The sequence below is a fragment of the Acanthopagrus latus genome, chromosome 11 (genome assembly GCF_904848185.1).
Source record: "Acanthopagrus latus isolate v.2019 chromosome 11, fAcaLat1.1, whole genome shotgun sequence".
Taxonomy (NCBI): Eukaryota; Metazoa; Chordata; class Actinopteri; order Spariformes; family Sparidae; genus Acanthopagrus; species Acanthopagrus latus.
In genome coordinates this window covers 11,402,872-11,427,124 of record NC_051049.1, presented here as the reverse complement: position 1 = coordinate 11,427,124, position 24,253 = coordinate 11,402,872, and the positions used below count along the sequence as shown (strand labels likewise).

At 44.3% G+C, this 24,253-nt stretch overlaps 1 protein-coding gene across 1 annotated transcript in view; it reads right to left on the bottom strand.

Moving 5' to 3' along the window:
- The window catches only part of zgc:92140 (uncharacterized protein LOC447854 homolog), a 30,730-nt gene extending 6,733 nt beyond the window's left edge, over window positions 1-23,997 (bottom strand). The window contains exons 1-2 of the mRNA XM_037116120.1: window positions 23,544-23,997; window positions 9,005-9,134 (exon numbers count right to left, since the gene is read on the bottom strand). Coding sequence (XP_036972015.1) covers window positions 9,005-9,095 — 91 coding nt within the window. The 5' untranslated portion in view covers window positions 9,096-9,134; window positions 23,544-23,997. The remainder of the gene's footprint in view (window positions 1-9,004; window positions 9,135-23,543) is intronic.
- Between the last annotated feature and the right edge of the window lie 256 nt (window positions 23,998-24,253).

Below are 24,253 nucleotides of genomic sequence, written 5' to 3'. Positions count from 1 at the left end.
GAGAGAGAGCGAGAGCGAGAGAGAGAGAGAGCAGCATGATTAAAGGAGGGTGAAAGAGGCGACATGAAGGAACACTGACCCGGTTACTTTCATTCATCCTGCTCGATATGATCCGAAAAGCTGAAATAATTGACCTATCGGCGTCACTGGACTCTCACTGCATTATGTCACCATTACCAATGACCGGACCATCGATTTTAGTTATAATTCGCCCGAGGTAATCTGATAACGACAACCTGATCCAGTGCGTTAGAAGCTGAACATGACAGCTGAGGATCATGCAGGAGGACACGAGGCGTCTCCTTTCCATTTTAGCTACAGCGGCTCGTCTGAGGAGAGAGAGGAGTAAGGGGAAAAAAGAAAGGGGGAGCAGATAAGGAGAAGGAAGCTGGAGGGGATTAAAGATCAGTTGAACAGCTTCCAGACTACATGAACAGCTTAGACAGTTTAGACATTTAAGATGAGCTCAGCGGCGAGAACGGTAACACTTCCGCAAAAAACTGTGCGCCGCCGCCACGCCCCACATTGCACATCACTGCTAAAGAATAGAGACTGAGGCAAACAACTGTCTATCACTCATTTCAATACATTGATTAGAATAAATGCATAACCAGAGACATGTAACCTGAAATTCAACAAATCAATGAGGCCAAAGTTCAGTCCAGTATTTGTCACACTTTTTTATTTTATTTTATTTTACTTTTTTATTTATTTATTTGTATTACTTGAACGGCCAGGATACAAAAATATCTCTTCGTTATATACAATCATTTTCAACAGTGACAACATTTCACACTACAGCTTGAACGCCAACATATCATAGCTCAAAGCAGCCACATCAACTACAGTAAACAACAGAAAGGAGATGAAGAGGGAGAGAACTTCCCCAGACTCCATTATAAAATCGCTCAATTTTGTGAGTTGTTGAGTTTGGAGAAACTTTCTAAACTTTGTGAAGCACCGTTTCTGACAAATTCTTAATTGGTTCAGGCTTCTTGTGAATTCGGCAAATGTTACACCCTCATTTTACGGCTCAGCACCCCTAGTTCTCACATTCATGCATACAGGATAAAGTGCACAAGTTGGCAGGCACACACACATACACACGTCATATATTCTGACAGACATACAGACAGGTGTTGGTTTAACAGATAAATCTATGTTTTTGTGGTGCCTGCGGAGATGCCCGGCCATGTTGTGTCGTGCTGCCAGTGGAAGAATATGGTTCATGCACATAGCAGAGCTTGCAAACCGTGGCTTTTTTGTCGACAAGCGAACGCTGTCGACATAACTGTGCTGGATTAGCTAGTAGCTAAGTTAAAGGAGGTTGACAGCAGCACTTCAACACGTATGTGTTTTTTTTCCACTTGACAAGCCAACCGGACGTGACATGGGGGCGTGGCAGCATCGACGATTCCATTTTGTAATTTGAAGTTCGAAATCATGACTTAATTTCGGTTGATTTCGACTTAAAATTGAAATCGTGACACCCTTACTCATGAGCATCAAAATGAGACATTAATTGTAGGACTCTTTGCCAAATGCAGTGAGTATGTTGTAGGTTTTTTGGTTGCATGAGACCATGGGATTTTTTTCGCAGCACTTTACAGCGTGAGAATTTGTACATTGAAATGTCGGAAAGGTAAAACAGAGCAGTACTGTTGTACAAAGGGAACAATTTTGGACACAGACTTATTGTTTCAGCACTAAAACAGACCTGAACAGCCCATAACAGAAGGCAGATTATCAAACACAACAGACCATATCACAATAAATCTGACGGCAATGTCAGACGATATGAAGTGTAAGAACTCCAGATACAGCACATAAGACCAAACCACACCTAACCTTGAGCGGAACAATACAAGCACGTCGGCATTTCTGCTGACTGTCTGTGTGTGTGTGTGTGTGCTTTATCAGTTGAACGTCCAACAAACACACACACACACACACTTATCTGTTGCACTCCTTGTATTTTGCCCTCACTCTATCAGCTGTCTGTTTATCCACGTTTCTGTCCGTCTGTATCACTTTGGACCCAGCTGAAGGGTTCACTCTGCTGCTTACAATCCACCTTGCACCTGGATCACCTGTGTGTGTGTGTGTATGTGTGTGTGTGTGTGTGTGTGTGTGTGTGTGTGTGTGTGTGTGTGTGTGTGTGTGTGTGTGTGTGTGTGAGAGATCACCTGTGTGTCTATCTCTCACACGTGCTTCTGTAACTGAAATTACTTCAAAGGCAGCGAGAGAAGAGAGAAGAGAGAAGAGAGAAGAGAGAAGGAGGGAGGCTGACAGACTTACAAGAAAGAGAAGAAACAAATGCCGACTACTTTTCTGCTGTTCTGTTTGTCACAGGAATGTAAACGAGTTGGAGCGAAGCAGCTCCTGTCTGAACACGCACACACACGCACACACACATACACACACACACACACAGTTTTCTAACACTACACAGGCTCACTGAGCTCAGATCCGCTCTGTAAACATGCAGCGAGAAAGAGAATTAAGAGCCGTTTCCTCGCCTCTCCTGCATGTTACAGAGGGCCATCCATTAAATATTTCAAGCCGTATAAGCTGTAGCTTTAAGGTGAATAGGAGGGGGTAGAATTAGCTGCTGCTGTGGGCGACGTAAATAAATCCAAACCGACATTTTTTGAACAGCAGTTGGGGGAAAAAATGTCATTTTATAATTTGGTTGAGCTGCCGGGTTAAACAGGCTGAACGCTCTGCTCCTGTTACGGGATCGTCACTGAGCTTAATGTGACGGGTATAGATAGATCAAAGTGACCCAGCTTACACCAATCAACACTCATCACATCACAGACTTTGCTTCAATTTAGATGTTTAAAAAAAAAAAAAAAAAAAAAACGGGTCATGCTGTGTGAGTCACGTGTGTGTGTCTGTGTGTGTGTGTGTCTGTCATTGTCACTAGAAACGACAGGGGTGTTTCGTCACGCCGATCCCGGGCTCGCTTTAGGAGAGAGGGAGGGGAAGATGAAAGAGGAGGACTATTTTGAGAAGCCGTGATTTTGTGATGCGGACATCTTTCTCATCTCTGATTAGAGGCCGGAACTCTGCGTTCGCTGACCCGAAGGTACTGATGGTTGTGACGGTGTGTGCGTGTGTGTGTGTTTCTATTTCAGATAACGCTTGTATGTCTGTATCAGCACGTTCGTCATTTTATGCAAGAATGCTGTTGCTATGAGTTTGAGTCATTGAAATAGCCTTTGACTGTGTGTGTGTGTGTGTGTGTGTGTGCGTGCATGTGTGTGTGTGCTGTAACAATTCTAGCCGGCCTGCCTGTCCTGTGGCTATGTCACTCTGTCCTTCCTGCTGTGTGTCCTCCCTCTCGGCCACTCTGGCTCCAGGCCATCCTAGGCATGGCCATGACATTTACACCTGAACACTGAGTCTCTTCCCTACCACACACAGGCACACATACACACACACACAAACACACACAGACACACAGAAAGATATATTGATATACACTTCTTGATATTCTGAACAGTTGACTTCAGCTGACGGGGATAAAATGATGAAAAAAATTGGGATAGACACTGATCGGAGAAGACATTTTGAAATATTCCATCTGTTACTGAAGTGCCAACTGTAACCGCGGCCACATGGGAGCTCCTCAATGACCTACTGAAGCTGTCAGACAACAAGCAACTGCTGTAAAAGTTTTTGAATTAACTGGATTATTTACTTTTGCATCAGATATTTCTCCATCAGGCCCATAATATTGGAAATGACACATTAATTACACATGCTGTATAAACAGATTTTCGCCTACAAGCAGCTGCAGTTACTCATCAGCCTAATGTTGCTGAGATCAGTGATTACTGTATTTTGTAGACTCTGGCTGGAGTTTCCTGATAGATTAGGCCGATACTGGCCTCTAATGAAATTCATCATCGAAATAACCCGGTGTCACTGAGAGCAATCTGAGGGAACCATGTCTGGAATTCAGCACATTTTTTTGTCTGAATAAAATTTTTAAAAAGAATGAAAGGCTGGAACTATTTCTCAAGAATATCCAAAAGACAGAGAGGCATCCTGCAGAGATAATAAGGACTGGGGTCCGCGCTGAGGTAATGACAGGGCCGTGGATCGAGGACGTGTAGCGCGGATTGGCTGTAGCAGCTTTTTGATCACACATGTGGATGCATTTACCGAGCCGCAGATGTCATGTAGGCACACAAATCACAAGCCAAACTCACAGAAAATATCATGAGGACGGGCAGACAAACAGATTTCAGATGATTTGGTAGAAGGGGAAACACTTCTTACAAGACAAGTACACACACAGAGAAGCACTTGATATGCACTTGATTTGATCTTCTAGGAAAGTGAGGGTTGTCACACCTTCTCCATTGTCAAATTGAGGTACTTGAATCAATTTCAATTGCATTTTCAACTTCCACTTCTATCCTGTATGATAAAAAAAAAACATGTCTGGCATTTGCAGGGCTGCTGCCTAAAACCTGATGATTCTCAGTGGAGAAGAACCTCGAGTCGACTCATAGTCGGGCACGCGAATCGTCGCACTATTGGTTTTTAACTACATCATTGTACAGGGAGCAATTCCGGAGCAACAGCACGGCAGGCTGTGAACTTAGTAAACCAGCTCTCAAAATAACCACAAAACTAACTGTGACTGAAGTGGAGAAAAACAGAGGGCAACAAGAGCGCTTCTTTATTTCTTCATTTATCTTCAGCATCAGTTTCTCTAATATATAAAATGTTCTGGTTTCTTTCCTCTTTGACAGTAAAATGAATATCTTTGGGACAAAATAAGGCATTTGGGGACATTTAATAGAACAAACAACTAATCAGTTAATCAAGGAAATGAACTGAGAGTTTAATTGACAATGAAAATAACTGCTGGTTGCAGTATAAGTCTTTTTTAAACTTTTCCTTTAAATAAAACTGGTGCACGTTTGGTTCTTGGTTCTGTATTGAGTGCATATGTCCAACCTTTACTTAACCAGAGCTTAATTCACTGGGTATGAGTGTTGTTTTCCAGGAACGCCCTGCTCCCACAGTCACACCTGGAAGCTGCCCAGTACAGCCCCAGTTAACCTCAACTGGAGCAGCCTTGTTAAAGGGCACTACAGCAGCAGTGATACTGAGGGATGTGCCGGCGCTGCTCTCTCATTGACCTCGCGCTCCAGGAGCTGTATCGCATACACTGCATTAGTTGGGAGTAGTTTGGCTTGTCATTTATGTCTTGTGCTCTCCGAGGATGAGATAATTCTCCGAACAAAAAGTTAATTCAAGGATGCAGCGGCTCTCTTTCAACCGTGATAATATTTCCAAGAACTAAGCGCCCACTTAGCGGTCTGATAAAGAAAAGCTCACAGTATGATTGAAGTGCCATCAGTGCTTTGAAGTACTTATAAAAGAAACGGTTTGAGTGATCCCATTTTTATTCGCTGGGAGTAAAACATACCAGTGATGCTTTTGCAGGTTCGTACCGTACAAATCAACATTCTCGGCATCTGACACACAAATCCAGATCAGACGGACCCCTGGAGCCGCCTCTGAACAAGTCAAACGCTTACACAAACAGTGAAATCTGCACCCAACCATGGTGTGCATACATGTTAGTGGGCCGCGTACACAATCATAACACACATACACTATCTCAACTCCCATCTCCTCTGACTGTGATTATTGCCGTCATCAATAGCACGATGTTGTGGAGAGTGTTGCTATTTTCCCCCGTCGTCCTCCAGTGTTTGTGTAATGGAGCTCAGACTTTTCCGGTTATTGTGTGCGAGCGACCCAGAGAGAGTTGGGTGGGGGTGGTGGGCTGTTGGATGGTGGAGGGGTTAGTGGCCCGAGTCTGACAGAGCAGGCAGCCAGAATATCTAGGACACACACACACGCAAATACACACAATGACAGGCTGACTGGCCGTCAATCTGTCGGAGGCGGATCAGTGCGAGCAAGATGAGTACTCCCTGCTTCACTGAACGTACCGATATGAAAACATACACAAATGCATGGACACACGCTGACACACTCACACACTGTCTACTGGGGGTGATGTATGTATGTGTGTGTGTGTGTGTGTGTGTGTGTGTGTGTGTGTGTATAGGCGGGCCGACCGACCAGGGCCGTCCAATCTTTTTCCGCCTTGATCATGAGAAATACACCGGATGCAGCGAGGCAGCCTGGCCGGCGTTGGAAAGGGCAACGAGTTAAGTGGGAAAGAATGACTCCACAGTGTGTGACAATGACTGAAACACTGCAGAGAAGTTAGAAGTCTAGACAGCGATAAGAGAGTAGGATGAAGATGAGATGAAAAAAAAGGGGGAGGGTGACTAAAGGATGTTATTTAAGGTCGTGGGGCTTGGGATAAGTCTAACCCACGCTATCCAGGTCACTTCGGCCTTCTCGACGCACGCAGATGAGCCACTACCACTCTGGATTCGCCTTTAACCAACTGACAGCGAGACTGAGGGGTGTGGGGGGGAGAGGAAAAGAGGAGGGGAGGTGAAAGGACAAAAGGTTCTGACCTAATGTTGTGCCAGAGAAGAGAGGAAAAGAGCTGGGGAGAAGAAACACTGGGAGATGAAGGCAGGAAGAGGAGGGAGGGAGGGAGGGAGGAGGAGGAGGGGGGTGCAAGAGACCCAAAATAGAGAGAGAGAGAGGGAAAGAGGAAGGGAAGAACGAGGCCTTGAGCAGGGGAAGGGAAGAGTCAATTTAACAGAGACGGAGAAGTCTAGGAGAGAAAAAAAAAAAAGAGAGAGCAGCAGCAACAGCGTCAACACACGTCACATTCCCTTCCTCTCTCAAGGAAAACGCTTGGCTCGCCCCCATGGCTCCCTCTCGTCTCCTGCCTCGTTCTGTTGCTCCTTAAAAGACGAAGAGGGAAGCGAGACGAGAGATCACAGGAGGAGGGCGGGTGGGGGGGGTTGTTGGATGTGGGGAACGGGGGGGTGGGTTGGAGGGTCAGAGAGAGGACCTCCTGTGGATCGTCATCTGCCACGTCCATCCATCCATCCACCCACGTGCAGTTATAGCAGAGTGTTGCTCCTAATTCTTAATCGCTGTTAATCCCTCTGCCACCCATCATCTCCCTCTTTCTCTGGCTTTCACTTTCATTCCTGTCCCTCGTTGCACAACAGCCTGCCAGCTATTAATAAAGCTCAAGCTGCAGCTGACAATTATACACAATACAGATTAATCTGTTGATTATGTTTTCAATTAATCGATTCTAAAAAAAATCTTTAAAAAATGGGGGGGAAAAATGCATCAAATTTAGCAGATGCTTTTGTCCAAAAAACAACTTATAATTTTTCACCCACATAACAGGGAGCACGAGGGAAGGATTCAGTGTCTCGCTCAAGGACAGTTTGACAGGAGGAGCCGGGGAACGGGCCGCCAAACCAACCCCGCAAAAAATGGATGATCCCCTTTGCCACCTGAGCCACAGTCACAGAAAATGTCAGAAATTTGTGAAAAATTATATTAAAAAAAATAAATAAATATGAGATGGAAAATACTGAGTAGCGGCAAATTCCTGCAGTCAGGGTGAAGAGATGATTAATCAATTATTAAAATAGTTGTTGATTTATTGTCTCTCCATCTAATCCAGTAAATGATCCACTGAATAATCTAGTGGTTCACAGCCTTTTTCGACTGAAACCCCTTTAAACAAAGTCTCGGTTTCATAAGTCTGGTTTGTGAGCACAGCAACAGTGACGTTTCCTTTTTTCCGTTTCATTTGAATAATTTACAGTGAAACTATCAACTCCTACACAACACAAGACAATGATAAGAATGTTTGCCTGTCAAAAAATGTCTTTTCCTTCTTTTCTTCACCCAGAAATGAAGATTCAGACATTATTCCTCCTCCACAAAACATTTCAGGAGCTTCGCACCAAAGCAGCAAAATGACTGTAAAAACAACAAAGTAGGGAACTTGTATTAAAACAGCCAAGAAAAATCACTAAATGGTTCCATACAACAAGTCCTCAGAATCCCCAAGATCCTGCTTTCTATGCCCTCAGCAGGCAGGCAGGTTTTGGGTGAAATTATCCTTTAAGGTCAATCTGAGGCATTACTATCATCAAGGTACTCAGAAGTTCTCACTTCCATGATGTTGCTGGGACATTCACAAGTGTAAGAAAGATGGTAAGAATTGCAGCTGCAGAAGGCAAGATATTTAGGCCTGAAAACACTGGATCCTACATTTCCCATGATGCAACTCAACAGTGTGTTCTCCATCATAACTCGTCTGCCTCCTGAAGGTCATTTCCTTCAGACCCCACACAGAACGAAAAAATATCTAGATTAAAATCGATATCAATTAATTGAATATACAATCTGGTGACATCATCATCATCATCATTACTTTCAAACCAACTTCCTCAAGAGCCACAGAAAACAACATGTTAGTGTTTTAACAGGCTGAGCAGTGACTAGTGATTATTTTCCATATCAAATAATCTGCCAGTTAGATTAATTTCATTTGATTTATATTAATATATTAATAATGTTGTGTATAAAACGTAAAAAATCAAATCAAAAACAGCCCAAAACCCAAGGATTCATTTTAGAAGCTGCAACCAGCAATTTGACCTTTTAACTTTTGCCTCAGTTCCTTTTCTGTTCTCCATTTTTAAAATCTCACCCTTTGCTTTTCCCAAATATCATCATTATCATCATCGTCGTCATCGTCAAGGATAGTGTAACTGTACACAACGCCTGAGCGAGCACAGAGTCCAACACTGCAGTCTCATTAACTGGTTACTTCCTCACTCTTTCATGAACTGTCAACATGCATGACTCCAGTAAAACTGCGGCGTTGACAGTTATTGTCTGAAATGGAGAACTTAACACACTGCCAGAGGACTGTGAGCTGTAATGAAGAGAATATATTGTGAGGGCAGACGGGGCAATGGGTCTGCGCTGAGCAATTAACGGAGTGAAATGGAGCTGTGAAGCTTTTATTGACATCTTTGTGTGTGTGTGTGTGTGTGTGTGTACTGACCGGTGAAGAGGTCTCCGTTGCTGTAGGCCTTGCCGCGTCCCTCCTCATCGTTGGGCACGGCCGACACCTGCTTGGCCGAGGTGCAGCCCATGGCCTCACACTCTGACACCTCTCCTCATCGCACTCTCACCTGGACGAGAACAGAGACAAACATCGTTAAAAAAAAAACAACGCCACTGTTTTGTCGTTTTTACAGTCAACGTTATAGACATCGCATCTCAAATGTGGGCTACTGTACTGTTTGTTCAGTGGCTGTTCTGCTTCACTCCAAAACAAACTGGGTCAATCAAGTGCCTCATACAGTGTTTGAGATTTGCTTCTCCTTCAAAGAGGACACAGATCTGCAATTTAGTCGATGCAGTACAGCTGCAAACTGTACCAGCACTTCAGAGCAGGTTGTTAAATGCTTTTTTCATCTGTTCATGAAAATATATTTGGAGATCTTATAAACGACTCCGAGGCAGGAAACCTAAAATTATTCGCCCTCACCTCACAGTGGTGTCTATCTCACACCTGGTGTTCAGCGCCCCAACTGTAGTGGAGGCTGGTTCATTCTAGAAAGTATTAATATAAAAACGTTGCAGATTATTAATTGCATCACTATTATTAAGTGTTTCTTCTAGGTGTGGAGAGCAGGAGCAGCGGGGTGACCCAGTGGGGGAATAAACAAGATGGTCTGGCTGAAAAGGGCTGCAAATAAGGTTGTTTTGATTATAAAATGCCATTGAGTATTTAATTAATTGTTCTTAAAAGGTCAAAAAAGGTTTAATTCCCATCCCAAGCAGCCAGAACAACATAACATGATCTTGCGCTATATTTCATTCTTGATATGATGATGGTTGTACATCCAGCAGAGCAGGTTAGCATTTACTTGTTACCATGTTTTACCCATCCAACCAATGTCAGTCCATCATTCACTCTCCTTGCAGCTCTGTTTTGATCTCCGCCAGCTCCTGAGGAAAATATTCGGCGCTTTAGCCGCTAAATGCTAAATTATGTTCACCAGCTTGTTTCTGACATCATCCGTCCGCTGTTTGGTGCTGGACAGGTGGCGTGTAGTGGGTTTATCAGAGCTCTTTTTTAAAGCTTGAAACAGCTGTCTCCTGTGGCTGGAAATGGGGTTGTTGACAATGATTCAAATGTAGTACTGCTGTAATCAGTACTATAGTAAGTTGGGGGCCAGAAAAACAAAACAATAAGCTGAAAGTAGGGATAGAAGGATTACCAGTAAGGCCGATATTCAGCATTATTCTAGCTATCAGTAGCTGCGTTTTTGGTGCTGGAAATAAAAATACTCTGTACTCAAGTGCAATACTCGAGTAAATTGTTTTGTAGTAACATTCTGTTGTTGAAAATCAGCTCCAAATATTAGTTTGATTATCAATAAACAGTATCAGCCCTCAGTTTAGGTAAAAGATGCTAAGCCGCTCCGTATAGCTTCTGTGAACTGCAGAGTCGGCAGACAATTCTGTGTGGGTTCGTCCCTACAAGCAACAGTCTTCACGCTACAGTTAGTAATTTGATCCCTTGTTTAAAATGTCATTTTCAAACAGCGCAGCTTTAAAATAACAAATACATCTTTATTCCATCAGCTATATAATAATTCCAGCATCGTTCTGAAACATTGTGTTTGGCCTGAATCAGCTCCGTGTCCTCAAACAGCTCCCACTTAAAATCACGAGGACGGGGCCGAAAATAAACCTCGCACTTCAGTATTATTTGGAAAAAGGAGGAGAGAAAAACCCTCCCAACCAGAGGGCCAGCTGACACCAAGCTGCGAACGTCCCTGTCAGTCAATCACACGCAGTGCCACACACATTACACTATAGATAGTCCTCATGTCACTCACATATGCCATACGCTGTCATTGACACAGCCCATCTGACTGCTGCCTGGTACGTAAAGGCATACACATACACGGACACACAAGCCATTGATTGCCCATCACCAAAATGAACTCCGCAGCACTGGTGCATAATTGAGAGGAGGACAAGTCTTGGATGAAGAGAGCACAGAGTGGCTGGGGAGGCTTTCTGGAGAGGCAGCGAAGACAAAGAAAGGGAGGAAGTAGGTGGGGGACAGGGGTGAAGGAAAGGATGTAAAATAGGTGGGATAGAAAGAGGCTTGAGAGAGAAAGACGAGTGTAGAGCTTCAAAAGAGCGCCGTCTGCCCCTCCTCCCTCCTTCAGTGATCCTTGCAGCGTTTGAAGTTGACAGGAGGCCAGTGTTTACGCCTGTGTTTAGGCTGCCTCCATCTCTCTGGACACCACACAAAGTGCCAGGTGTACAGGACGTGGGGAGTGGCTACTGTGTGATGGATGCTGTAGGATGGTTGGGACCATACTCCATGTTGCTATGTTACTGTAATCTAGCTAAACCCACTTGTTGTCCCTGTCAGACCTCACTGTAGTGCCATCTCCACGTCGGCAGTGGTGCGGTTTATCCAAAACTCCAACTACTGATCAAATGTTTGAAAACAATTAAATATTCATTCTATAATCAAAGAGCAAATTTCCAAATTTACTCTGTCAGAGTGCAACAGGCTCTGCCTTGCACTGCAGACATCAGCAAAATGCACCCTGATCTGTTGCATGTCCTGCTCTCCAATCCGGATCCAGAACAAAACTTGATTTTTTTGAGGCTGCTACATCACCAATATTTGAGATTTGCTATTATCTGATGATGATGATATATCTGCCAGCATTCACATAAATAAACACTTAAGTTTTTGATTTAATGTAATGTTGTTGAAATATGTTATTTGCATAATGTCTACAGAATAATGACACCATCTGTTTTTAGATGGTAGCCCATAAAATTCACTTTCACTATGATGTTTTGTCTGCAGCCTGGCACCATTTCTATCTGCTTCCGTGTCTCTGGTATAGACTAAACACATGAATAAACTTTGTTCTGTGGTGTGACTCCAAGGAAAGAGGAAGCAATCGAGGTGTCTTTGCGACACCTTGGAAATACTTAGGGGGAGGGAAAAGAGCTGTGAGAGCTGTATGTGGGACACATTTACATATAAAACATACAACTGTTCATGATCTCTATGAGCTATGTTATGTTAAGCTATGTTATGGCGACACTGATGAAAATTACTATATTTTGCAGCATTTTAGCATTCAACAGTATTACCCAGCACACTTTTTTCTAGAAATGTCAACAACTAGTGAAACACAAGTTGACTTTTATTTTGAAGTAGGTCAGTCACAGGAATTGTAATGTGTTGAGTGAGTTTAGCACCGCCAATGTGCCGTCATCAAAAACGTGTCTCCAGAGCGGAACGGTCATTTACTGCCTTTGTTAACAGTCGATCAATTTGGCAGCATAACCCCAACTTCTCAGTGAAGTAACCAACTCCTTTTACCTCATTAACATTGCACTGGGTTTAAAGATGAGCTGTTGCTAAATCAGCGCTTTTCTTGGAAGAAAGTCACATCAGTCAGCAATTGTTGTTTTCTTTGTTATCTCAAAGAGGAAGGAAACTAACTAATCAGACAAATAATAATGACAACAAACCATCTGGGAAGAAAAGTGAGGTAATGAAGGTACGCAAATGACAGGAAACCGCATACAAACCACAATGATCTTTAGCATTTGCAAATAAGGGTTACAAACAAATTTTAATGTGTTCACAATGGATTTTTTTTGCAACCTACGGTGGGTACGGTTGTTATGGTGGGTAAAATGTCATTAGTTTTTAAATCAGTTATCCTTTAATTCTGCATTTGATGTGTGAGCTGTGTGTATGTTCAGTTCAGGATGAGGGAATTGGTGTATAAATATATTTCTTGTCAGCTCTCCAGTCTCCAGGTAAATCGACATTAATCTACGGAGCCTGAACAGAGTTTACACATGAATTCTCAAAGGGCCCACAGGTGAGAGGCGCCTGTACCCGGAGAGCTTTGGATGTGTGTGGTTGTGTCACCTGTGGCCTCAGCTGTGTGTGTGTGTCCCAGTCTAGAGAGCAGCTTATCAGCCTGTTCCAGGCAGCCTGGGACACCTCTTACTACAACCGCCGCTCTGGAACAACTCAATTACGGCACACACACACACACACACACACACACACACACACACAGACACACAGACATGCACAGCTGGATGGCTCTAAATGCTGTCTCACGTCGCATGATGTCGCAAAGAGACCCCAGCAGCAAAGTTTCAAAAATAATCTCATCCGGCATAATCTGTCTCTTGACAGAGTCGCTTTAAATAAGAATTCTGCACTGAGGAGGACGAGGTGTGAGCCCGGAAACACTGCCGCGGGGGCGCGTGTTACCTGTCAGAGAATCACAGCACAGTGTTGCAGAGAAGAAAGAGCCAGAACTGGCTACGGAGAAAGAAACAGCAAACAGAGAGAGAAGATGAGAGAGGCATCAGTCGTGTTTCTCTTAACTCTGGGCTATTAGCGTAGAACTGATGTGAATATTAGATTAGCAAAGCACAGAGACTCCCTTCTGAAACCAGAAAGAAGTGCACTGAGAAATGTGAGCAGCTTTGATAGATCTTAACTTTCAAAAGGGTCTCCAGTGTGTGGGCAGCATCTGTTTGAAGGGCTTTGATTTGTGTGTATTGAAACATCAAATTGTGAGTAGGAGCAGGCTAAAAATAGACCTCGCAGTCCCAGAGCCATTGTTGTGTGCAGGGATAATGCTAGGCTGTGTGAATCTGTAAGCCAAGCTGCTATTACTTTGGTTATACATATAGGCTAAAGCTAGTGGGCAGACTATTACAAAAGCCGAATACACCTATAAATAAATAACAGCGGGGCCTGTAATAAGGCCTCACAATGGCACAATAGTCGGTGTTGAAATTCAGTGAGGCAAGATGTCAGACACAGTGTGTTTTGTAAGACACTGGTACCAGGCCAGCGGGGTTTGTTTTGTGTTGCTTCGTCTGATGACAGATGCAACTAACAATTATTTTAATTGTTGATTATTTTCTCAATTGATCGATTAGTTGTTTGGTCTATGAAATATCAGAAAAAATGGGAAAATGCCTTTCAGTGTTGCCTAAATTCAAAGATGTCTTCTTCCTTAAATGTCTTGTTTTGTCCACAACCCAAAGATATTCAGATTACTCTCAAAGAGGAGGTTAACAAAACCAAAACATTGACATTTAAGCAGCTGGAACTAATTTGGACATAATTGATTATCAAAATAGGTGACCGATCAGAGCAGACTGGATATTTTAAGCAGGGGGGCTTAAAGAGACAGAATGAGAAAACAGATGTGTTTTTGAGCATTCAAGTATGTAAACCTATTCTAGTAGTGACCAAAAATAAAATAAATTCATAAGTATGTATGGTGTTAAAATTTCCATCCAAACATTTTCAAAGAAAAATGTGATAATGTTGTTGAAGAAAATGCAGTGATAAAGTAGTGGTTCCCGTCTGAAAAAAACATACTTTTGTTGCATTAAATTATGTTTATTTCTGCCTATTCTCAGATGTTGGGTTGAGGTTTTGTTTTTTGTTTTTTTGGTAAAACAGTGTCTGCTTTTCCTCTGCCACACCTCAAAAAATTCTTGAAATTAAAGAGTCAGACATAGGAAAATTGCTTTTTAATGGAACTGCTCACAACTTATAGTCGTTCACCGAACAGAATCTGCTTTTGGATTAAAAAGGCTCGGGAGGGAACCCGCTGCAATAATAGGGACTCTAGAGTCACAGGAGTAGAACACTCCTTTGCATCCATTTTTACTCTTTTGCATGCATTTCACTGTACAATGAGACCAGAGCATATGCTTTTTAGCGCGTTAGTACTGTGCACTCTTCTTACCCGGTGAGCCACTCAGTGCCACATGCGAGACCACAGTGGGGCGTTGCACCATGTTGATTTAACCCACAGGACAGCTGGACTGCTAAGAGCTCGCCTACTCCTGCAGACTCTGAAGTGTGTCAATGGGACAAAGCTGAGTCTGGCGAGTCAGCTAAAGACCCTCACATCGACCAACTCTATCTGGCTCCTGCTGTCACACGCGCTCACATGCACAAGATGAGCCAACATGATCTGATAAACATCACATCGCCTGAGGGAGATCAGTTCTTAATACCAACTGGCACTCAACCACCTCAGGATCCACGCAACTTGCTCCAGATGCTTAACATTCATCATGGGCACGCTCGCCAAAGCAAAGTAGTAGCCTAATTTAGAGATATAAATAATGCCATGATGTCAGCCTGTAGGTCTTGCGTCATTCATAGCTCAACTTACACCAGATCTGGCAGAGGTCCGTCTCTCTCAATGTTTTACCCCGTGAGCGGTCTAAAATACGTCGAAACTTTAATCCAAGCCAAAGGGCTACGACTCTCTTAAACGCATGAGAAGGCCAAAAGGAATCCTCAACGCATGGCAAAGGACCAGGCCCTGAAAACGAACAGGAGTTGGCAAACACACAGGCTTGCCCATGCCTGCATACCTGGAGGTGGGACGTGACCTACTCTGAGTCGTGTGAACAAGCCTTCTTTACAAGTCAGTTTGTCAAAGGAGGAACTGCGCAGGGAGATGCGAAGCATACATGCTTGCATAAACACACACACAGAGCACACAGGCTGAGCAGTGTGCAGCGTGAAGGCTGTTTCTCAAACATAGGGTTGTGCCAGATGCAAGCTAAGCGACCACAAAGCCCGAAAAACTGGCTGAGCAAGAGTGAAAGAGAGAGGAACACTAGGAAGACGCTATGGGAGGTGTGTGCCTGTATGGGGGGGTGTAACAGGTTTTGTATTTTGCATGGATTTGATATTTCCCTCTTGGTTTATCACTTCCTAGTCGTAAGGCTTCTCAAGCAGGAGTGCCTGATTGTGATTCAGCTTCCTGGTATGAAAAGAGATTTAAAGCCTCGGAGGGGAAGTGATGACTTCAGCCATGGTCAGAGCCACAGGGAGAATCAGAGCTGCAGGGTAGGTCTCTCACAGCGTACCCACATGTGACAGAGCAGAGATTCATCGTCTGCTTCATCATGCTGATCCATGCTCTGCAGGTCTGAGCTGCTCTGTGTTAAACCGAAGTGGATTGAGGTGGTCACTGCATTGCAATACGCTAGCGGGGCTCTCATGACAATGATCAGATTTAAGGTGATAAGAAAACCACCCATATTTTGACTCACCTCCTGATCGGTTTGGTTGGTGGATGACTAAACAGAAGGTCACGCTCATTAAGTCAGATAGCGTCTCTGGCTTTCTTCACTTGAGGTTAATGTTTAATTTCATAAAAATGTTTTTATAACGTTTACTGTGTGAAACCACAAAATAGGGACGGGCAAAGCGAGCACGCATCGCAACCGCCATAACATCAGCACAAGGTAGACTTCCTTATAACACCTCTGGGTGTATTAAGCAATCACTGGCAATATTCAGTGCGAAAATAAGAACTTTCCAGCTGCATGTAAATATGTGTAATATGTAAAAAACCCACACGCATTCCACTCAGCCTTCAAATTAAGTGTCTTCTCGGTACTTTAGAGATAAGTGCCAATGTTTGTTTACAATAACTTCTGGGTAGAAAGATCCTAGGTGCCACATTGCTTACATTACTTATCTGAAATGTATTGCTGATGCTTTCATGTGGTAACATTTTTACAAACATCCAGTTGGAAACTATACTTACATGTTGAGGCACAAGCACAGCTTAAGACAACTGTAAGCCTGAACTTCTTTCACTTTAAAGTAAATACTGATTGCACAGTGTTATTAATGTAAAAGAAATGACACCATCCATGCAGAGATAGGCTCTCCATAAACCTCACTTTCACTTTGCTATTTGGCGCCCCTGCAAAAATGAGTGACAAATTACAATACAAAAGGAAGTGTGGATGCCTTTTTGCAAAGCAAAACAGGAAGAGGCATTGTTTATTTCTGGTTGCCATCCCCAGGTAACAGTGGAACAACTGTGGAAACTCTCCACTGCAAAAGAAAAAGAACCCCGCAGACAGAGGAGGCCAAGATGGAGAAAGAGGGAGAGAGTGACAGAAACCGAGGTAAAACAACACGTGAACAGACGGGGTTCGCTCAATGGAGAGTGCTGGTGTGGTGTCAAAGTCTGTTTCCCTCGGTCATATGTGGTGCCTCTTACCACCAGGGCTAGAGATGTTCCATTCCAAACTGGCATTCTTTCTACTAGATCAGTCAGTAATAAAAACCTGCTACTTATTAATACAACCGAATGTTTCACTCTGCCTTTTTATATAACAGAGATTTTAGTTTCCAGGTCGAATTTAGACTCTTACAGTTGTTTTTTTGGGCTTTGGAAAGTAGCCAAGCTGTTAGCAGTAGCCGTGTCGCTAATGCAAATAGTCCAAACAGGGGCAATGTGTCTTTACAGTTTCAGGTGAAAATGACAACAGAAATAAACACGTTTGCCGGGTTCACACATCTCTGCAGAACAAATCAGCCGCTCATTATCTACCCAGAAGTGTCGTCAAGGTGATTCTGTCCAGTTGATTGGGTCTTATGCCAGCTGTCCTTCGACAAAGGTCAACACAGGAGCGGACGACATGGATCAAATCCTTTAACACAGTTATTTTCTCTCGGATAATATCAGTATAACTCATGATGGTTAAAAAAAAAAAAAAAAAAAAGGTCCATCAGTGACCGAGACATATTTGAGTGACAGCTATCGCAGTGTAAACAGCATTGCAACTTCTCTGATGGCGAACAAATACATCATCTCACTGTCAACACACACAACCCTCGTGCAACAGCAAATGCTTCACCTCACCTATTTAACACCGCGCTCTCTCGGAGCAAAAACAAAAATCCAAGTGTCAAACCTGAAGCTGCCTCACTGACACTTGTCCGCTGTGTGCTGCAGTGTGTCCACTGTGTCTTTGCCTGTCTTTGTGACAAAGCAGAGTCTCAGTTCCACTCCTGGGCCAACGCGCCATAATATTTACTCAAGCCAGGCAGTGAATGCTGCACCTCTCCTCTTGTCCCAGTTCAAGCACTCCATCAGTCTGACAAGGCTGGGATGCCGTGCCAACACGCTGGTGGACAGTAAAGGTTTCTCCTGAGTGGTCTGCTGCTGCCTTAAGTGTGCGTCTCTATTTTCCCTCAGTCTGCCGCTGTCTGCTGTTGTAATGAGGGTGACAAGTGGTCAGAGACAGAGGTAGATACAGGCTCTTCTGTTCTGTGACAATGAGGAGATACATTGCGCATAGCTGAGGCGTGTGCTGGTAAAGAAATAGGAGCCGCTTTGTTGCTGTTACATACATGTACGCTGGCAAGAGGCCTGTGTTTTCACTCCAGCCCCATAAAACCAGTTGAGCTGAAATTGAGACGTCTGCACGGACCTTACCGCTTCCTTTTAGAGGAGAAAAAGGAAGAAACAAAGCAGCAGTGGATGAGAATATCAGTAAGCGCAGCCTGATTTCAGAGGCTAGCACAGAGGTCTAATTGAAATGTGAGCAGTGCCGGGCCACGTCTCGGTGCAGGTAGAACCAAAAATCATACAAAAAACAGATTGTTCCAGCTCATAGAGTCTAGGCTGGGGGATAAAATGTCTCCTCTGAGGCTTATTACTGCCTGGCGTTTGTACCACTGGCGTCTCAGGAGCGAGACAGATTCCCCTGAAAGAGCAAAAGTAGTCATGCCCGTTTCACTCCCTCCGTTACTGCTCTGTTGTTCTGCTGCTTCCAGTTGCGACCGAGGTAAAAGCAGGTCAGAGCCCGAGGTGATTGGCGGGTGAGGAGGAGGATCAAAAGGGTGGAAATGTAACTGAAGAAATAGTTGGGCGATTCTGTGGCTTCACCAACAACAGAGTCTGTAGAAAGCGTAGACTTTGAAAGTACAAAGGGCTGCTGCTAACTTCTGACGTCAGAGCTATAAAAAGGTGTTAAGCATTGTGGTTTATGCTTTTACTATCATTCCTTTTATGTATACAAGCATGTGTGAGTAAGAGACTGATCATCACGTTTACCAACAGACAACTGCACGCGGCTGATAGAGCAGGCCCACTCCAACACAGCAGCCACACAAGGTCAATCATGTTTATGTCTTCTCGTCCAGATCCATCTTGAATCCGCTACCAAACCATCCCACAACCGGAAGAAACAAAAAGAATAGCGGTATTAATATTCATTAGAAATTACCACAGCTGAAGAAAAATAAATATCAATCTCTGCGTAATTGGCGAGCGTGCTGCAGGATAACTGGCAAAGCCTCTCAGCCACACTGGAAACGTCTGGAGCCCTTCTCTCACCAGCTAGCTGCAGATGAGTCTGTGTTTCATGGCTCGACGTGGCCGGTGTGATATAACATCCACGGTGTTATTCTTTCACATGCAAACCGGCGCTTCTCCTTGTCCATTATCCTGTATCACGGGCGCACAACGCTGCGGCGAGGAAACCTTTCATTCAATAGACTCTTCAACAGGTTTTAATCAGCTGGCCAAGAGACTAATGACACTGAACATGAGGATATTATAATTCACAGCCTGCAGACAGCTGCTGTGCATGCTGAAATCACTCATCACGATTCAGGATTTACATTAAAAAAATAGTTCAAAAAAACATGAGGATGTTTGCATGAGTGCGTCAAGGTGAGGAACACACCTTTATGTGTCACATGAGACTAAACTCTTCATATATGACAAAGAATTATGAATCTTGTTGTTTTGTGAGCTTTCAGCTTGCCTGAAACGTATGTGTCACAAATTCAGAGCAGAAACAAACAGATGATGAATCAGTTATTGAACAGACAGACTATTAATGAGTGACCACTTTTAGAAACAGATCATTGTTTCAGTCATCTTTTCAAGCAGTGAATGCCAAGCATATGCCAGTTCCAGACTCAAATTTGAGAAATGAACGCTTTTTGGATGCAAAGTCGGATGAAACAAGCAGACTGAGATGAGCTGTGACAAATAATGGAATCGTCTAATGACAGAAAATGATCATCAGTAACTGTTTTGATAACTAATGAGATTTTTCAAACTAAAATGTCAAACACTCCCTGCCTGCAGTGTGTTAAATGTAAATATTTACTCCTTTGCTCTGTTTTAAATCACTGTCACTGAATATCTTCAGTCAGACAAAGCAAGATATTTGAATATGTAACGGTAGGTTCTTAAACAAAATGATTAATCATTAAATAAATCACCAGATCAATCGCTAATAAACCAATTAAAGCTGCTGTAAGCATAATTTTTATTAGAACAACTGTTAAATAGCTCTTGGTTCCGACATTTAACAGCAAACAGAGTGTAAGAGAATATAAATGTTCTGGCCTTCCTGCCCACTTCATCCAATCAGGACACAGAACTCCAAAGAGGCGGTCCTGTCTTGATCCTCCTGTTCTCGTGCTGCAGTGTTCCCAGTGACAGCTCATACTACCAAACAGGCCAAGTGAGAAAAAAGGCTTGAAAGAAAAGAAAGCGGCAAAGACAGCGAGGTGACGTAGAGAGAGGAGGGAGGGGACTGCTAACTGCACAGAGAACAGGAAGTCAGCTAAAAACATCGGACAGCAGCAGAAAGGTCATTAGTTGATATGGTGCAGCTGGAAGTTGATAAACAGAACTAAATCATTGGCCTGCCCTTGACTGCAGTAGTCAAATACAGCCAATATGTCAATTCATATCAATGTTAATGCATCAAGGAAAATCAAACTCTACACACTTAATGTCAGCACATCATGATTTCTAGTATATCCCATCTAGAAACACAACTAGAATGAAAAAGGTGACACATCAAATATCACGTTGTTAACTAGAATGGCACAGTGCATACCTCCGCCACGGCCCAACAGTCTCCTTTAACTCATTCAACCTGAGCCGATATCAAACTATAGCCCTATATCGCTCTACATTTCAAAATCTATTCTGGGCCAAGATGCATCATCCATCTAGTGTTTGTGCAAATCCATTCAGTAGTTTTTTGTGTAATCCTGCTGACAAACTGATCCACAAACAGACGGATGGACACAAGTGAAAACACAACACCCACGGTAGATGTAATAAGCTCCTATAGTGTTGATGCACAGAATCAGAAGAACGAAATGGTCTCAGTTAGAACCACGCTACAAGTGTCAGACAGTTGTGTACTTGTTATTTTCTTGTCACTTCTGTCACCCGTCTTCATATTGACAGTACGGGCAATTATTGTGGGTTGAACACTCCACGTCTTCCCTTCACGTCAGTCCATCAGAGGACTTGTCATTATCTCTGCAGGATCAGGCCTGCGAAAGATCCTATTGGAGAGCATTTTAGGTGGTGATGGGAAACAGATGCATTCTGTGTGATGGGAAAACATTGTGCAGAGATTCACACACACACACACACACACACACACACACACACACACACACACACACACACACACACACACACACACACACACAGAGCAAGAAGAAGAGGTAAGAAAAAAAAAAAGCTGGCAGGCTGATTGAGTACTGTCCCGTCCTGACTGAACAAACTGCACTGTAAACAGTCAGGGACACGAGCACGTAGAAGCACGCAGGCATGCAGGCTGCACAGCTAACCCCTGCTGACTCAAAAGACCACCAGCTCACATCCACTGATCTGCACGTCCACTGCAATGCAGACCCAGAAATAACAGAGCACATCGTTGAACCACACAGATGCAGTTTCAGGGGTTTTCATGCTGCATAAAAAACTAGCTCGAGCTTTGATTATTCGATCAGGTAGAGCAAACTGGTCGGCCTGGCGAAGTCAAACTGACACACACACACACACACACAGAACCCAGAGGGATCATGTTGTGCTGGCCTTGAGCTTCCTGCGCTGCTGTGCAGACGGCCTCATTACACCTGGCAGCACTGAGAGAGCACGACCACGCAGAGGACGCAAACTGCATGTAAGAGACAGTCATGGGAACTCCCACGCCCACACACACACACACACACACACACACACACACACAAAACAGGCAGGGAAGACATCCTGGTAACCATGGAAACCCATCCACCACCACCACCTCCTCGCACGGTGACATCACAGGTGTTGCATCATAGCCCGAACAGGGCGCCAAATAATCACCTGACCCTGCTGTTTAACTAGCGTGAGGTGAGGTGGCCACAGGTGGACGGGCCCGGGTGATGATGACGATGATGATGATGATCATCACGATCATGATGATGGAGGGGATGAGGAAGAGGACTAAGAATAGATCTCCCTGCCTCGGAGAAACAGACAGAGAGAGGGAGAGAGAGAGAGAGGAATGAGGAAGACGAGGAGGCGGAGGAGGAGTGAGACTTGTGCATTTTTTTTCAGTATCTTTCGCCAGCCACCGGAACCGTGAGCCATATGTGAGCAACGACACACACCGACACACACACACTCGCTCTCTCTCTCTCTCTGAGTGATAAGCAAGTGAGGGAGGGTGGGAGAGAAAAGCAGATGGAGGCAGATAGATGAAGATAGACAGATAAATCGAGCAGGGAGGGAGGGGGGGACACTCACTCTCTCACAGGATTGCCGCCACTTGTAACCTATAACCCTCCCTCCTGATGTAAGCTGCTGGTGACAGGACGCCGTGGCTCTGCCACCACAACCTACTTTCACGCCGGGGCGCCGCACAGCCGCCGACTGAGCGTAATGGATGTGGTTGTTGTTTGTCGACCACACTACAGTAGCTAAGGGCCATATGGCACATCCAAACACAGCAGATATCGTCTCTCCTGGTGTCTGATGGGGAGAGAGAGAGACGGAGAGTGGGCACTTTTTTTTTTTTTGGAAAGCAGACTGGGGCGAAGTTTGGGCTAATGAGCTGCAAATGAGTCTGTATATCAAATCTAATTCTGGCTGCAGTGACTCTACTTAATATCATCCCAGCAGCTTCCCCCTCAGAAGGTGGATGGTTTTCTCCCATCATGCTGTGGGAGCTGTGGGTCATCAGCAGCAGCAGCAGCAGCAGGAGGAGCGGGAGGAGGAGCAGTAGTAGTGGTAGCCCCTGGCCCTGGCCACAGAGCTCTGTCCCGGCTCAACAGCTGTGTCCAGCTGCGCTACACCGACACACTGGGCGCTTTGTTCCCAGCAGAGTTGTAGGAGAGCAAAACTGTCTCCGTGTGTGTGTGTGTGTGTGTGTGTGTGTCCACATTTAGTTTCATTTCCATAAAGGTGAACGGCCTGCAAGCCTCCTCCAGCGGCTCGGGTCCGTTGCTCGGGGTGGCACACACAGCCAACCAGGATGTGTGGAAAAATTTTGAAATGCGCTGTCCAAAGCCCCGAGCTCACACACACACACACACACACACACTCTCTCTCTCTCGCTCCAAAACCGTCTCTTTTTTTTTTGAAGCACTCTTTTTTTTCCTTGTCGCCAGTAAAAAGAGGTAAAGCTCGGTTCGCGTTTTTTCGGCGACCACCGGCGGCAACAACAACAACAACAACCAAACATCGACAGATGCGAAGCCCCCACGGTGTGCAGGAAGGAAAGCGCCGGGTAATCACGGCACACACTCAGGAAACAACAACAAAAGAGAGACAGAAAGCACGAGCGGGAGCGTGGTTTTCACTCGCGGGAGAAATGACACCTCTGGGAGACGATTAAAAACCAGTTAAATTCACGCGTGTACTTACTCAGATGAACCGGTTCCGCTCGGTCCACTGGAGGATAGCCGGTCGGTCTTCCGGGCTGTGTGTCGGGCGGGAGCTGCGCTATGGAGACTGGAGAGAGAGAGAGAGAGCGAGTGTGAGAGAGAGAGAGAGAGAGAGCAGCTCAGAGCCTCGAGGACTGAACGTAAACTGTGGCTTGCGTCATTTCACCAGGATGCCACTATTGCGCGCAGCAATGCAGCCATCTTGCTGAGGAGTGCCCCACCAAGTCAGCAGCCACTGCCGGACCCGAGGAGCTGCTGCTGCTGCTGCCTTCTGTTGGCCCCAGTCATCAACTCCTCTTATTGATTATTCATTATGTATAATTGAGCACATATGCATTAATAATATAAGAGGGATATCTGAAGTAAATACATCAGCAAAGCGACTGAATTTTCAGTTTTTGCTTTCTAAAAAATCCCATGTTTGGTGTTATTTTAATGTTATAGTAGGGGGGACAAAAAGAAACTACATTTTATTAAGTATACTTATGAGTTTCTTGTGTATATTTTAAATGTGCTATTTCAAACATTTCATGGGAAAATTTTAAAAACAATGAATTTATCTGAAAGCTATGTTTACCACTTAAAATGATCTGTACCTGTACCAAGTGATGGAATGTAACTAAGTACATTTACTCAAGTAGTTGTAACTCAAAGACTCAAGTAAAGAACTGAGGCACATTTTTTGAGGTG